Source organism: Euphorbia lathyris, chromosome 2, assembly GCF_963576675.1.
Source record: "Euphorbia lathyris chromosome 2, ddEupLath1.1, whole genome shotgun sequence".
Lineage (NCBI taxonomy): Eukaryota > Viridiplantae > Streptophyta > Magnoliopsida > Malpighiales > Euphorbiaceae > Euphorbia > Euphorbia lathyris.
The window spans coordinates 129,974,336-129,991,183 of NC_088911.1; the positions used below are offsets into that span (position 1 = coordinate 129,974,336).

General features: G+C 34.0%; 2 protein-coding genes and 1 pseudogene across 2 annotated transcripts; 1 reads left to right on the forward strand and 2 right to left on the reverse strand.

The window, feature by feature from the left end:
• Positions 1 to 1,600: 1,600 nt before the first annotated feature.
• LOC136219943 (nuclear transcription factor Y subunit B-1-like) lies at positions 1,601 to 2,247 on the reverse strand. Its single transcript, XM_066007549.1, has one exon. The coding sequence runs from the start codon at positions 2,191 to 2,193 to the stop codon at positions 1,714 to 1,716; it is 480 nt and encodes a 159-aa protein (XP_065863621.1). The 5' UTR covers positions 2,194 to 2,247; the 3' UTR covers positions 1,601 to 1,713.
• Positions 2,248 to 11,448: 9,201 nt separating this feature from the next.
• LOC136219941 (uncharacterized) lies at positions 11,449 to 16,818 on the reverse strand. Its single transcript, XM_066007545.1, has 7 exons — positions 16,051 to 16,818; positions 15,783 to 15,918; positions 14,788 to 15,548; positions 14,597 to 14,691; positions 14,418 to 14,524; positions 14,176 to 14,294; positions 11,449 to 13,533 (listed from the first exon to the last, which is right to left on the reverse strand). The coding sequence occupies exon 1, from the start codon at positions 16,797 to 16,799 to the stop codon at positions 16,074 to 16,076; it is 726 nt and encodes a 241-aa protein (XP_065863617.1). The 5' UTR covers positions 16,800 to 16,818; the 3' UTR covers positions 11,449 to 13,533; positions 14,176 to 14,294; positions 14,418 to 14,524; positions 14,597 to 14,691; positions 14,788 to 15,548; positions 15,783 to 15,918; positions 16,051 to 16,073.
• LOC136217480 (pentatricopeptide repeat-containing protein At4g15720-like) lies at positions 12,533 to 13,530 on the forward strand (annotated as a pseudogene).
• Positions 16,819 to 16,848: the final 30 nt, after the last annotated feature.

A 16,848-nucleotide genomic window follows, 5' to 3' on the forward strand; every position in this document is an offset into this window, starting at 1 on the left:
ATATCTAACAACAAACCTTTGATTTTTATGTATTTTTAAGGAGTATATATTCTCATAAGAGTATTTTACGAAGTGAACTATAGTAATTAAGGGTGTTTGATTACTCGATCTTCTCATCATATTCACATTTTCAAATGAGTGTATGAAAATGAGAATTTTAGGTGTTTTAGTTAGAGGACTGTTGTTTGTTTTTTATATATGAAAATTAACTTTTTTCGATGTGTATCCATGCTTTTTAGAAAAACAATTTTTTTCAACAGTAGACAATAATAATAAATAAACCAAACGGACATGAAATAAAACTTAATTTCATGAAAGTCACTAAATTTCATTTTACTTCAACTAGTCCTTAGTCGAGTAAGAGAAACACGAGGGGAGATGTTTCCATTCCAACACTGGCCTCTAACCATTTCCTAGTCGCCCTAGTTTTAAACTTCTTTGCAGATGGTCCGATGGATGGCCAAGTGTGCAACAATCTGAATATGAAGAGGTAACGTCGGGGTGCAAGGTCTTACGAAAGAGCGATTCTAAATGATGGAGATGGAGTAACAGTATTTGATAATGAAAATTGAGAGAGTGACTAGGGTATTATTAGTATGGTTATTTCCAATATATATGGACATGTTTTCAAAATTGCGAGAGATCAAGGGATTGAATTTCAACTAAAACTGATAACATTTGTATAGTATTAGACCATGTTATGTACAATTAGTGTTGTAGTTGACCATCTTCTTTATACAATATATGGGTTCAAAGACGAACCAATCGAAAATTGATAGGCCAATAATGACTTGGTCCGGACATGAAAGGTAGATGAGATCAAAGTAAGACAATATTTACAATTATATGTTGGGATTCAAAGATGAACTTAAGTTAATTAAGATGATTAAACAAACTTTGAGATTTATCGCATAAAAAGTTAATTAAGATGAACTCACCTTGTGTTTGATCAATGCCTAATTGATATTTTTTAAATGTTTTGGTAAAATAATAATAATAATAAAGCTCCAGTTTTCATGGAGTTTACCGACAACCAATTAATGGATACTCAAGACCCTCTTAATTCTCTTGGATTTGTCCGTCCGTGCACCTACTCCTTCCACAGTGTGATTGAGATGCTTTCAGATGATATATGAGTGCTCAATTGATATTTTTTAGGTGATCTAACAATAAAAAAAAATAAAACTTCCTGCATAGAGTTTTTCGACAGTTTTCATTCAGTTTTTTGGCAGTTTTCAGTGATCAATGGGTGCTTTGAAAACCAAAAAAGCTCCAGTTTTCATGGAGTTTAGTGACAACCAATTAATGGATACTCAAGACCCCCTTAACTCTCGTGGATCTATATCCATCCGTGCACCTCCTCCCTCCCCATTGTGATTGAGATGTTTTCGGATGATATATGAGTGCTCAATTGATATATTTTAGATGATCTAACAATAAAAAAAAATAAAACTTCCTGTATAGAGTTTTTAGACAGTTTTTATTCAGTTTTTTTTGACGGTTTTCAGTGATCAATGGATGCTCTGAAAACCAAAAAAAAAAAAAGTAAGGATATATACTAGAATTATTTTGAATACCAACTAAAATAGATTCTTACTCATAGATAAGTTCTGAAATTGATAAATCAATATATCATCTCACAAAATTGATTAGGAGAAAATCAAAAAAGAAAAAAGAAAAAACCATGATCTTGATCACCACCAATTCATAAAATTAATCATCATCATCATCATGGTTTTGATTAAAAGAAATTTGATTAAAAATCCCTGAACTGCCCGGAGCCGGAACAACCACATCTTGATTCCGTCTATATCTCGTCGGAGATACTTCCAAAACACCGCTCGAGCTTCCCTTTTCTTGATTCGCCGATCTATCCCCTTCAATTTCCCTATACTTTTCCAAATACCTCCTCAAAGGACCTGAATGATCGTCAAATCCTAGAGTCGCCATAGCCCAGCAAACATCGTCTCCGTTAACCGTCTTCCTCCTCTCCTTTCTACACTTTTCCGACGCTTCTCCGGTGACGAAGCTTATAAATTCCGACACACATTCTTGCATCGTTTCTTTAGCTTCCTTCGAGATTTTCGCGTTCGCCGGCAAGATTTGCTTCATGATTCGGCCGACGTTTGCTATTGGTAACAATCGATCTTGCTCCTTGATGATTCCACCGGCTTCCTCAAAATTTTCTTCCATCTTTTTCTTGAAAAGTCGGCGTGCTCTTCTTCTTCTTCCTTCTCCAACTAAACATATTCTTACATCTAGGTCAAAATACCTTCTTTACGTACATGTGTATATATAGTATATGTACACAAGTATATTCATACGTATAATTGTACGTATTATTAAGTGTATCTTTCACTTTGCTTTGCTATATAGTGTAATCTTTCCAAAAAAACCTATTTGTAATGGGCCCATCCTAAGCGGTGGATGATAGAGTCGGAGCACAATAAGGAGCTTTGAGGATTGCGATGGGGAAGGAAAAACTAAAATCTCACGTCGAAAATTAAGAGATCTATCATGTAATCTTTCAAAAAAAACCAAAAAAACCTATTGTGTAATGGGCCCATCCTAAGTGGTGGACGGTGGAGTCGGAGCGCAATGAGGGGCTTTGAGGATTGCGATGGGGAGAGGAAAAACTAAAATCTCACGTTGGAAATCAAGAGATCTATAATGTAATCTTTCAAAAAAAACCAAAAAAAAACTATTGTGTAATGGGCCCATCCTAAGCGGTGGACGGTGGAGTCGGAGCGCAAGTTTTGAGCAATGAGGAGCTTTGAGGATTGCGATGGGGAAGGAAAAAGTGAAATCTCACATCGAAAATTAAGAGATCTATGTTAATAAAATGTGTGTCCAATATATTTAGATATATTTAAAGTCGTGATAACTAACCCGATGACCAAATAAAGCGAACAATATCTACATATCCTTTAAAAACTATTTATATGTAACGGTGAGCATGTTGTCTAAGCGCTATGGTAGAAGTTACCGCTTTTTGCCTGATCTAAATGTAGCGTGGCTAAGTGGTGAAGCTCTTAGGCTAGTGGTTGAGAGCTTACCTATGTCTTGGGAGGTCATGGATTCGAATCACATCTGAGTCTGGTTGAGATTTTTCTTTCTTCTTTAATATAAGCACATTGTGCACAATTTTTTTAAAAAAAATATAGTGCTCCTAAAAGGAGCTATCATGCATAGCTAGTTTTAGGGTTAAAAATTATTCCTATAAATAATTATGAGATAACAGCCCAATTCAACATACCATTTTTAGAAAGTACTTTAATGTAAATGGTGTTAAAATTTACTTTTAACATTTTCAGTCAAGATCAATTTCATCTCTATGTTACATTCAAAATGTCACATCGGACCTTCCAAACACGTAGTTAAAAAAAATCTGTTAAAATGCTAAGAACTAAGTTAGCCACGTATCAATTAATCATAATTTTTTTTTTATCAAAGTCTCTAAAATGTTTAATGTACTATTGATATAGTTACACATAACCAACTAAAAATACCGAAATTAGTTCAATTTAACTTGTTTGAAAGATACGATATGATAGTTAAATAATGTCAAAGTAGTCTGTTTCATTCCCCTGTACCACCCCGCGGGGAATCCCCATCTCACGGGTTTTCTCATCCCCCATTTCATATATATATAAAATATTAGTTCTATTTTTCCTCCATTTTCTTGGCAGTTGGTGTAGTATAACGACAAATAATAAGATTGAGTTTGAATCGAGTGGCAGAAAAAAAGAATAAAATTAACCTAACATAATAATTTTAAAAAACCATAAAAATAAATGTTAAATGGTAAATTACGGAGAATCCACGAGAATCCCTATGGATGCATATCAGGGACGAGTACAGAGATCCTCACATGATGGGATACCTATCTCCGTCCCCACTTGCGGGACAAAACAATTTCCATCTCGTCTGAAGATTCTAATTGGAAATTTCTCATCCTTAACAAGGATAAGTTTCCATCCATTTGGAACTCTAATCTTTTAGAAATATTTATACTCCCCCATCCTATAAATATTTGGTAAAAAAGTGTTTGCACACTACCAATAAATGTAACACCCGTATAATTTTTTTTTTATTTATTAATGCTTATACTCATAGTAATATTAAACACACACAGGGTAATGTGTACATATGTATTTATACACAAAGTTTACCAACTTATTTAGTCCAAAAGTTTACTTAAACTACATGCTTGTGAGGAGAGGAGAAAGAATGAGATGGAACCCAGCAGACCGATCTTTCATCCATGCTATCTACAATATTTGAACCTTCTAGAAACTCTTGTTCATCTACTTCGTCAACCAACTGAAAAATTTAGCGATTTATATGAGTCGCCACTCAGTGAATATAAACAATCAATGAATTACAAATCACATACACATACACACGTACAAATTCATGCATATGCAAATGATAAGCCTTTTATTAATTTTGTTGTGACACCAGCAGCTAGACACTTCCCGGGATCAGGTAGCAGGTAAACGGTAACACATATATTGCTGTATAGCCTTGTAATTTCATAATTCGACATTTCAGTCCATGTAATCAAGTAGTCCATGTAAATGACCATAAAAATTAGATAATTTTATTAAAATAATACATATTATTCTAGTTTGCCTAATTTACTCTTCTATTTTAACTACAAATCCTCCTATATTAATAACACATTGTTTTCCTTATATAAACCTTATTTCTATAAAACAAAAACAAAAAAAAAATTATACTCCAATTGAATTTCCATACATACTATGTATATATATTGAAAGAAAATGTGTTTAAATGCATAAAATCAAAATTAATGTTAATGGTATTCCATTTCAAACATTGAAATGTAAATTTCCTAATATAAAAATAATTATTCATTATATTTAAACTTCATAATTAAGGGTATATTAGTGAATTAATAAGCTAAAGTTATAGTTATATGTCTATTTTATGGAACATAAAAAAAATGAAATTGTGTCTATATTCGTAGAACGGATGGAGTATTATTTAATTTTAATATATGGAAACTCATCTTTTTATCTGTTTAATTAGATTCAAATACTATAATTTAATCTTAAATTTCCATTAGAGGAAAGATATATGTGGACCAAGTCCACTTATATTAAAACAACTTCTTTGTCTAGTCAATATTAATTGAAGTTTGACAAAATTCAAGATTCATTTCCTTCACATGCTAACAGATTTTTATTTAATGAATCTAAAATTTAAAATTGACTGATTATTTAATATAATATCAACTAATTTAATTAGATCACTATTGTTAAGTGGATATAGTAGTTCTTAATGTGATATCACAATCATTTAATTATATCAAAACCAAAACCAAGTTGAAATATTTAACATTTTGGCCATACTAATTGAATTTTTATACATTTACAAACAAATTTACTTTCATCTAAGTTTCAAAGTCCAATCAGTAATTGTGTATATAATGTATTAATTATATTGAAGATAATAAAATAATTTTTAAAACTCTCACTTTCAAAGTCCAACCAACCTCGGATGCACCATAGCTAGTGGTAGATTTACTACCATCCAGTGAGCCGACCCAATCAGCATGAGTGAATCCATGAAGATGAAAGGGAGAATGTCAAAGGAAGACAATGTCATGGGCTCGGGTATATTGTAAGTAGCGCAACAACCGTTTGACTTCTTACCAATGAAAGCATGCATAAGTTGTGACATTTGTTAACAACAAATGAAACTGAGCGTGACAGAAGGCTCTTTGAGACATTACATAAATTGTTCCTTGATTTACATGGGAGTGGAAATTCTCAAATATCTAGTCATAAGTGTTTGATGTAAGAGGCCATTGGTATATTTGGATCGACATAAAAATAAGCCTGAAGACGTCTAGCGAGCCTCTACACGGAGAAAATAACGTAGTCGACCAAGATTCCTAATAGCAAAGAATGTTTGGAGCTTTTTTACTAAGGAATCTAAGACCAATTGAGATGAGCCTATTAATAGAATGTCATCAACGTAGATTGAACAAAAAATAATGCAAGATAGGTTGTGATAAAAAAAAAAATAAAGATGTATTCAACTTGGAGCCTGAGAAACTAATGTTGTGAAGAACATCAATGAGCCTCTTATGCTACATTCTATGAGTTTGTTTCAAACCATAAAAAGATTTATGTAATTTACAGACAAAATGAGGACTTTTAGGATTAATGAAGCCCTAAGGTTGTTGTGTATACACCATTTCTTCTAAATTACCGTGTAGAAAGGCCTTGGAAATGTCCTATTGACAATGGACTAATCAAAGGACACAATAGTAAGAATAAAGAGACATCAGTATCTGGTTTGATCACTGATAGGGGTATTTTACCCCTATCTTTTAGCGTGATTTACGGGTTGATTTTGGATAAAATAAATAAGTTTAATTACAAAAATAAAGCGTTTTGATAAAATAAAGAAATAAAAATAAATTTCGTACTTTCAGTTAATTTTTCGTGTTTTTTATTAGTTTAGGAAATAAAAACGTCAAGCTAACTCGGCTCGCAAGATTTGTATTTCAGGTACGAGCAAGGAGCAAAAATCTACTCAAATACGCGGGGCGTCTCATCCTTTACGCGGGGCGTGAAACATGGTGTCAGCAATAATTGCCTTATCCGCAGACGCCATGTGGAATTGACTCAGCATACACGGGGCGTATGTCACCCTACGCGGGACGTATGACACATGTCGGAAATAATTGGTCTAATCCTGAAAGTCAGACTGCACTGTCTCCTTGAGTCAACTCTTCGTACGCGAGGCATATCACCATACACGCGAGGCGTACTTCAGCTACGCAGGGCGTGCTTGAGACAACAAGACATGGAATTGGTCCACATGCAGGAGATTTCTGACGGAATGGGCACTTACGCGGGGCGTATCATGGGATTTCTGCACCAAATAATGTTGCTCCATACTTGTGCTTTGTGAAGTTACAACATTGCCCTTGCTTGATGTTTATAAATAGGAAGCTCTTGAACTCCATTTGATACCAATTACACACTAGAGAGCAAAACTATACTCTTTTGATTATTGTAATTTAGATTCAGATTTTGTAGTTAAACTCTCCCCCTCGAGAGCTTGTTCGGTTGTTCCGGCATTCCATCGAAGTTCCGTTCCACCACTCGTCACCAAGCTCGAGAGTTCCACCTCCACGACCTAGGAGACGACTTTGAGTCCGGTTAGCTAGTTCCAAGGGAGGATTCTCCCTTTTTACCTGCTAATTAGCTTATACTCCTCCTATGTACTAGGCTTGGTTGTATTTCATCTATTCACTTTCCATATTTATAATTTATGATTCATAATCTCTATTTCCCTATACGTGTTAATGTTTATTACTTGTTTTGATATTCGTAATTGATTATTGTGTAGGAGAACGCGATTTCCGCCGCCATTCGGGCTATCCTTAGGGAGTTATATAGGTGTTGCCTTACCGGAAGTGACAAACCGGAAACCGTAGGAATTGACAAGCCACGGAACTTATGGGCCCTAGTTTCTAATTCCCCCGCATTAGACACGCCTTGACTAGGAATCACGTAGTCTAAGTGCTTCACGGGTCGATCCTACTACACTTAGTCGTCTTTACAAGAGTAAACTATTATCCGTATACATTTAGAGTCGTTATTTATCGTGGTTATAACTTATCGTTATTCATCCTACTTCATAGGGTTTTAGCTACATAAATCTGTGTCGCCAATAGTTAGGAATAGTGTGTAGTTGCGTCTTACTTCACCCCAAAGTAATCACCGCTTAAATAACATACGAAACCGAGTCGTCTAATACTTGTAATTATAAATCCCGTGGATTCGATACCCGGTCTTAACCGGATTATTACTTGATACGACGGGGTACACTTGCCCCTAAGTAGGCGTAGTGTCTAGTGGAGTTAGAACATTTAAAAGATCACATCCATATTTATAGCACATTCACCGCAATACATATTTAGTCGTAGAAAACACGACCACTAGACGACACGCATCAATCACCGGGCTATAGGTGTCAAAGAAATCAACTCATGGGCATTAATTGAAGCCCTTAACTACCAGTCGAGCCTTATAACAATCAAAATTTCCATCACCTTTTTTTAACTCGGAAAACTCAACAACAACCAATTACATTTTGAGTAGGATCGAGAGGAACAATGGTCCATGTGCCATTTTTGGTAAGGCATTATAGACATGGTTTGACACCATTCAGTGCTTTTTGAGGCTTTGGAATATGGAGTAGAATGAACTGAATATAACAAAGCCTTATGTAACATTGGTTTTAAGGAACCCGTACATGACTGAGTTACCATGTAACGATCCGGTCTGGAGTGGGTGATAACTTGCCTAAAATGCAGTCAATTAATCACTCAGTAGAAAAGAAGTAAGCTGCATGGAGAAGATATGTTGCATGCACATTGAAAAAGTAAAATGACCAAGATTAGGGCGTGTTATAATATCAGGAAAAAAGTTTTAGAGTTGAGCAAATAAGAGTTTCCTTTTTAATATGTTTTAATCTATTACGTTAATTATGCAATGATATTTCAAGGCGCGTGTAATACATTTTTTTATGTAGCTTACTTTTATTTTGCAACCGAGTGATTAATTAATTATATTTTAAACAAATTGAGAGAGCTATCGAGAGATTTTAAATAAATTAAAGAGGTTATCAGAACACTTTAAAAGTTCAACGAATCAATCAAACTTTTTGAACAAATTTATCGAAATGTTACAATAAGAAAAAAAAAACTAAATAAAGCTTAGGTGATGATGCATTATTTACATGTCTTTAAGGTTGACCAATAAGCATAGAGTATTTGGTATATAAGTATATTTTTGTTTAAAGTTTGGATTATTAAAGTGAATTATAATCTTGGCATAGATTACACCAAATTCTACCTGTAAATTGAACAATCCAGAATCAAAATAATAAAATATAGTTTCAATTTTACTCAAGATTGCATCATCCTATGCATCAGCAAGCAATTATTTTATTAATTAATGCTTCAATTTGTAGGAGACTATGTTCTAAAAATGGGATATTAATTTGAATTCAACTAATTAACTTTATATGATTGAGAAATCTAAATTGATCTCTCAAAAAAAATCTAAATTGGATATAATTTAAGGAAAAAAAACAGCTTTTATAATTAATTCGTAGTTTCACAATTTTGGGTCCGTTTGTTTTACCTACTGTTTGCTGTTACGGTTTGCTGTTTGATGTTGCTATTTGCTGTTTGCTGTTACGGTTTGCTGTTTGCTGTTGGAAAAAGCTGATTTTCCAAAAAGCAGAGATTCTCTGCTTTTGTAAAAAGCTTCTTTTCGGTGTGAAAGAAAAACAGAAGGTCACTAACCAAACACCTAATGCTGCTTTTCAGATTTAAAAGGCAAACAGAAAGTCCCTAACCAAACACCTAAAACTCTCATTTTTAAAGTGAAAAGGCAAACGGGAACATGAAAAGGAGCAACCAAACGGACCCTTTGTCTCTCTCAATTTTTTATTGAATAATCAAATATAAGAGATAATGTAATTAGATAATGTAATTAGATTTCGATTCCGAATTAAACCAAACAGAACAAATAAATAGTCATTCTGATTCCGATTCATTATATTTTTTTTATATTAGTTGTTTTGTATTATAATATCTAATTTTTTTTATTGTAGTTATGATACTATTTTTAATAAATATGATATTTATTCTGATTCCGATTATTAAATTATTAACTGAACAGTTTCAAAAAGAATCAATTCTGATTCCAAATTGAACCAAACATATTAAATAAATAGTCATTTCAATTCTGATTCCGACACATTCCGATTCAGTTTCCGATTCCAAAGTTTAAACCAAAAGCCCTTATCAATTGGCGAGGTGCTTTTATGTATAGTATCGAATATAATAATGGTAAGAGTAATTTGTTTTATTGAATTAATTTGATGGTTTTAGGGGCAACTATAGTTACTGCTTCTTATTTGTTACGTTCCAACATCTAATTATTGAGTTGTGTGGATTTGGGAGCTATCTATATTTTCTACCATTTGGTGTATGAAAATTTTCACATGCAAAATTGAGACTCCAACTATTGAAGAGAAGCATGAATATTGTCTTTAAGGATGAGTACGGTTCGATACAATTCGAGGAGAATTGTATCTAATAAAGTCAACGGTATGATTCGGTTCGGTTTTAAAGAAAAAGTCAACAATTCAAATTCAACGTATTCTAGATAACTAAAAAATAAAATATCAGGAGCCTAATAGTTTTTGAATTCTTAATTAATACCTATAGAGTTAAATTAGGAATTTTAAATTAAAAATACTTTTACCATTTAAAAGCATAATGAACCACTAAACTCCAAGGATTGGGTTCAGGTAAGATTGTTTAAAATCCCATAAATATTAGTAAATTTGGTTTTTCATAGCCAAATGACAACTACCCTTTTAATCTAAAATTGATTTTTTTTTTTAACTGAATCCAATAATAAATAAAAGAAGTTCAAACATCTAATTATCCATCTATTTTTCTTTTTGTATTCGATTCGGTTATATATTTAGTCAGTCATATTAGGAATTTGAAAATCTCCAAAATTCTACCTAATTAAGTCAACGGTACAATTCAATTCAATCCTAAAAAAAAAAATCAACAATTCAATTCAATTCTAGATCTTTTTATTCGGTTATTCAGTCTGTTCAAAAATCTAAGAGATCCGCATTCAGTTCTAATTGTTTTAAATTTATTGAGTTATTGGTTTGATGGATAGGTCTTATTATATATTCTTTATTTAAATAATGCTAGAATTTGTGAAATTAAATGTTGAAATGAATAAGAAATTTTAATACGTCTTGAATTGAAAAAAAAAAATCAAAGAAAATGAAAATAGAAAATACTAAAAATTCATAAAATGCTAGAATGATTTATATTTAAGAAAAAAAAAACTAATTTGTTAAAATGATTTATATAAAAAAAAATTAAGAGAATATAAAAAATTATTTTACAATATCCACTAAAAATCAAAAAATAATTCTCACGAGTATTTTGTTATTTATTTCAAACAAATTGAGTCTTATAAAAATTATAATGTTATTTTATTTATTCAAAGTTTTCCACCTTTACTTTCTTTTCTTTTTTTTACACTAATTTTCCACCTTTACTTAAAAAAATAACAAATTCCATATCATATTGCTTTATTAACAAATTCCAATAGTATAAATAAAATATTTACTGTTTAATTATCTCAAACTCTAATAAATATCAAATTATTTTTATAAAAATAATATACATTAGATTACCATTTAAATTTTAACAAAAACAATACCTTTTGATATTTTATATAATAAAAGTTAAATAATCAATATACAAAATAAAGTAATTATGCCATTCAATTTATTTATATTTTTCAATTTAATTTATAAATAATATACCTCACAACTAATAAATTCATATTTGTATATAAAAATACATTTTCATGCATTGCGCAAAATTTCAAACGAATCAATTACATCAAATTAAAGTTTTTGATTTGCATGTTTATAAAAAAAATTACTTTCAAGAGTATCTATAATTCTCAATTGACTAATGAAATGATAAGTCAATAAAATGACTGAAAAATCAGCTTGTACGAACTTAAATTCCCCACATTGAGTAATGCAATCTCTGAACAGAAAACACCTCCTCAACATCCTTTCATCTTTCACGCCAAAACAAAAATTATAAAATTTCACTTCTGCAATTTCTTTAACCCAATTCGAGCTTTTACCGATACAATCTCATCAATAAAATACATACTCACCAGTAATGCACCAATCTGTTTGATGAAATTCTAAACCAAACGTCGTCTCATGGACTTTGCTCATTGAGAGCTATGTCCACGCAGAGAATCCCAATTTCGCTCTTTTCTCTATACAGAACAATGATGAAAAATTAGATCCCACCAAATGAACTCACTTTCGCTACATCAGTTAAGGCGTCTTCGATTATTGTTGACGAAACTAATAAGAACATCCATACCCATGTTGAGATTTAGGGTTTTCAACAAAACCTCATCTTCTATTCTTCACTAGTTGACATGTACGGGAAATTGAATGATTTCGATGGACCAAGACGAGTTTTTGATTTGATGGATTTGAAAGATGTTTATATCATGGACTTCAATTATCAGAGCTTATGCACATAATGGAACATGAAATGAAGCACTTGAACTTTTTAGAGAATTCAGTTGTTTTACTGCAGGAAAGCCTAATCATTTCGAGAATTCAGTTAATTTTAGAGAATGCAATTGCTTGTGCACCACTTATTAGAAGTGTTTATCAGTCAGTTCAGTCTGAAAACCGGATTGAGATTAAAGAGTCGACATACAGAACGTTGCCAAAAAATTGTGTCGCACCAAATGGTTCACTTTTGCTACATTAATTAAGGCGTCTTCGATGATTGTTGACGACAAAACTAGTAAGAAAATCCACACCCTTGTTGAGATTTTGGGGGGTTTCAACAAAACCTCATCGTCTGTTCCTCACTAGTCGACATGTATAGGAAATGCAATTCGCATATGGAACAGCACGAGCTTTTGATTCGATAAATTTGAAGGATGTATCTTAGACTTCAATTATCACAACTTATGCACAGAATGGAGGAGGAAGTGAAGAGCACTTGAAGTTTTTTTTAACTATTCAGTTGTTTCTAGAGAATTCAATTGCTTATGCTTGTTCTAGTTTGAGGAAGCTGCTTTCGAGGAAAGTTGCACACAGTGATTCGCAGTGGCCATGAGTCGAAGGATGTTGTTGCTACCGCGCTTGTAGACATGTATGCCAAATGCAGATTTTTTGGTTACTCAAGCAAAGTGTTTAAATGCGTCCCACGTCTTTCTATCATTCCATATACATCAATGATTGTTGCTGCTGCAAAGTATGGACTCGAGCAACAATCACTCAATTTCTTCAAAAAGATGACCGATAAAGGAATTAAGTCGAACCATGTAACTTTTCTAAGAGTTTCGCATGCTTGTAGCCACTCACGACTCATAGATGTAGATTCAAACATCTGAACTCAATGTCTAGTAGACACAACGTGACCCTTTCAACGAAGCATTAAACTTGTGTCGTCGACATGCGGAGTCGAATTGCCCGTAAAAACAAGGCTCAGAACATGGCTAAATGGATTATTGTCAACCCCAACGAAAGGGCTCTACTTCAGGGCACATTGCTCTCCGCGAGCAGGCTTCAAGGGCGAGTAGATATAGCCGTTGATGTGAATAATCAGTTAATCGAATCTAATAACACTTGTGCATTAGCAAGGGAATGGGATAATGTCCAAACTCTTCAGTCCGAAATGAAGCAAACAGGAGTTTACAAGGAACTAGGCTGCAACCGGACTGAGATTGAGGATTCGACGTACATGTTCCACACAGGCGATTATCGTGTGAAGGAGGGGAAGAAATGTTGAGTTTGATGAAGGAACTATAGAGGAGAATGAAAGAGAAGATTATGCTGCATTTCTGCCAAAACTCTTGGATCATTGAACAGCTGCTTGTGTAAAACCTATAGAAGGGTAAAATATCAATCACATTGTTAAAAAAAAAATGAAAATGTTATATAAACAGTTAACCGAAACAAAAAAAAAACAATAAATATAAACAGTAAACCAAGCTGAGCCTAAACATTTTATGGATTCAATTAAACAGTAAACTTCAATTTTGTCATTCATTAAGCAGAGCCTAAACAGTCCAACAAGTTAAATTACTCAATCAGTTTAACCATTCAACCAGGAATCGAATCATGGAGATGGGAATATAGTTGGGATTAAAATACTTGATTACGGGAGAGCGAGGGACCTACCCGACAAAACAGTCCTGTTAATGCTTGGTTTACTTACTGTACATTAGACACAATAATATCAATAAATTCATGATAGAATAACATTAATTTATGTCTGCTGACTCAATATTGTTTGAGAAATATATTCTAATTGGATCCTCAATAATATTTATCTATCAGGTTTTTGTGGCTGCCATATTCAAGAGAAAACAAATATGCCCATCAAATCCAGATATGCTTCATGGGAACCAAAACAATGGGCCAAACACTAACATATTCAATGGAGCATTTATTGTTTTTATTTCGGTTAACTGTTTACCTGCAGATTCAGTTAAACAAAGCGGTATTAGGATGAGGGAAACTTACTCAATGTTTGGCACTGTAATTCAGCTTTTCCGCTTTGCCCTTACAGGCCACTCGCACCTGCTTTGCCCTTACAGGCCACTCGCACCTGCTTTGCCCTTACAGTCCACTTGCACCTGCACCTGCACCAATAATCCATTTATTGCCCCAACAATATAAGAAAATATAAAATGCATCAAACTTGCAAATATTTGATGGCGGTGTGTAACATCCTTATCCCCTCTCCCACTGCAGTTGAGTACTACCTTAGCTCCATCTGGGAGTGTTGGGCAGAGCTTCTCCAAATAAGTCAGTGCATGAGATGTCTCCAAAGCTGGGATTATGCCTTCTAATCGTGATAATCTCTTGAATGCTGCATTTACATCACAAAACAATCATTAACAAAGTGTTTAACTTAATTAAAAAAGGCAAAAACAACTAATACCTTCGAGTGCTTCCTCATCCATAACACAGTAGTATTCAGCACGTCCTTTCTCTTTCAGAAAGCTGTGCTCCGGTCCAACTCCAGGATAATCCAACCTGCACGAAACCAAATAAAATGCAGAATGCAACACAATAATAGAATTAGATAAGCCTCGGAAAAATCAAGTTCAAAAAGACGGTTGAAGTCCTTACCCTGCGCTAATAGAATGAGGCTCAATCATTTGTCCATCATCATCTTGTAACAAGTAGCTCATAGCTCCATGCAAGACTCCAACTTATCCTTTCATCAAAGTTGCAGCATGCTTACCGCTATCCAAGCCTAAATCAGCAGCCTCTATGCCTATCAATAGAACATTCCTATCCTTCACAAAATCATCAAAGAGTCCCATGGCATTTGAACCTCCACCAACACACGCAACTAGCACATCTGGCTTTCCGCCCCACTTTTCAATTGCTTGTTTTCTTGTTTCTATACCAATAACTCGATGAAACTCCCGAACCATCATGGGATATGGATGTGGCCCTGCTACAGATCCCAAAATGTAATGGGTTGTCTCCACATTAGTTACCCAATTCCTTATAGCTTCTGATGTAGCATCCTTCAGTGTGGCTGTCCCAGAATGGACAGGTCTGACCTCAGCACCGAGAAGTCTCATCCTGAAAACGTTAAGTGATTGCCGTTCCATATCTTGAGCACCCAAATAAATGATGCACTGCAAACCAAACCTTGCACATAGTGTAGCAGTTGCTACACCGTGCTGACCAGCTCCAGTTTCAGCTATAATAAGCTCCTTACCCAAACGTTTCCATCAATTCTGATAGCATTGTCTTCACATCAACCGTTGGCTGGAAATCCATATGGAGACAGAGGAACATGTCTGGAAGCAGCCTTTGTTCATTTCATTATACACATCCAATAGACACACACACATACAATCATATTCTAGCCTGGCCTGTGATTGTGTGAGCAGTCATACAAATAATTATTTCAAATGATAATCCATAAATTTAGTTTAAAGAAGAGGTTTTGATGAAAAGGTAGGATTAAAATAAGCTCATGCCAAATAATATTAAATGTATGTTTTAATCCTTATTCAATGGTATAACAAGCTCAAGAACATTATAGTAAGCAAAAATGTTATTTAAAAAAATCTTTAGTACCCTATTTTCAATTAGCACATACTTACTCGCAAAGTTTAGCTGTTATACTATATGCCCCAGTCTGCCAACCTCATTGCTAGTTTCTAGGAGATAAACTCCATGAAGAAACTTCCGAGCAGCTTGGAAGTTTGTTTCATTAGTTTCAAAATCAAACCCTGAGTCCTGAAAAGTAATCAAACCACAGTAAGAGTGAGGACAACAAGGATATAGCTTCTATTTCCAAGAGATAGTACCACATATGCATAACAAATTATTTAAATAAGATTCAAAAATTCAATAGAAAAAATAACGAACCTCAAGAATATCTGCATAACCTCTCAACATTTTGCCCTTTTATGAATATCGTTGTCACAACCTGGGACCAGGTTCCCCCGAGGACCAGTATCCCCCGCTTTCTGCTGTCCAGAATTACTCTTGTTGACATGAACCTTCTCATCCTTACAAAACTTATTGCTAGGCTTATCAGGAATGCTGCGTTTAATATTATTCATCCTTTTAGGCAGGGGTGCATGAGATCTAAGGTCAACCTCTCCCTCCTTTGATGAACTTGAAGTGGCTTTCATTGAAAGTTGTGCAAGTCCCAGATCTTTTCTGGATGAAGCTGTGGCATCCAAATGTTGTTGAGAAGTAAAATTTCCTCTATTTTTCTGTAGTGGCTGGTCCTTGTGAATACGCCTTTCAGAATTTACTCCATCTACAGCATGATCTTGACTTCGCCATGAAGAAACCTTGAGTTTCTTTACCACCTCCTCCTTTTTGATTAATTTCCCCATGCTGTTATTCCCAGTGGCAGTGCTGTCAAGGCCATTCTGATCACCTTGCCACTCTATCAATTTTCTTTTCTTCACATTCAAGGATGATGAAATCTGAGATTGGTTGCAGAGATTCTTCACAGGGACGGGTAATCTTTCCTTCGCATCACATCTCACATCCCGTGAAGAGGAGCACTCGGTTGATTTTAGTATGTGTTTATCTGAGAGATCTATTTTAATTTTTTTAGGATTCCCAGATCCATAGTGCTCAGACTCCCTCTTGTTTTTCATCTTTACTAGCTTGGTGTTTCCTGCTGATAAACATTACAAAACAATCACA

Coding starts and splice junctions, on each gene's coding strand:
- LOC136219943 (XM_066007549.1), bottom strand. CDS start 2,193: ATGGAAGAAAATTTTGAGGAAGCCGGTGGAATCATCAAGGAGCAAGAT.
- LOC136219941 (XM_066007545.1), bottom strand. CDS start 16,799: ATGAAAAACAAGAGGGAGTCTGAGCACTATGGATCTGGGAATCCTAAA.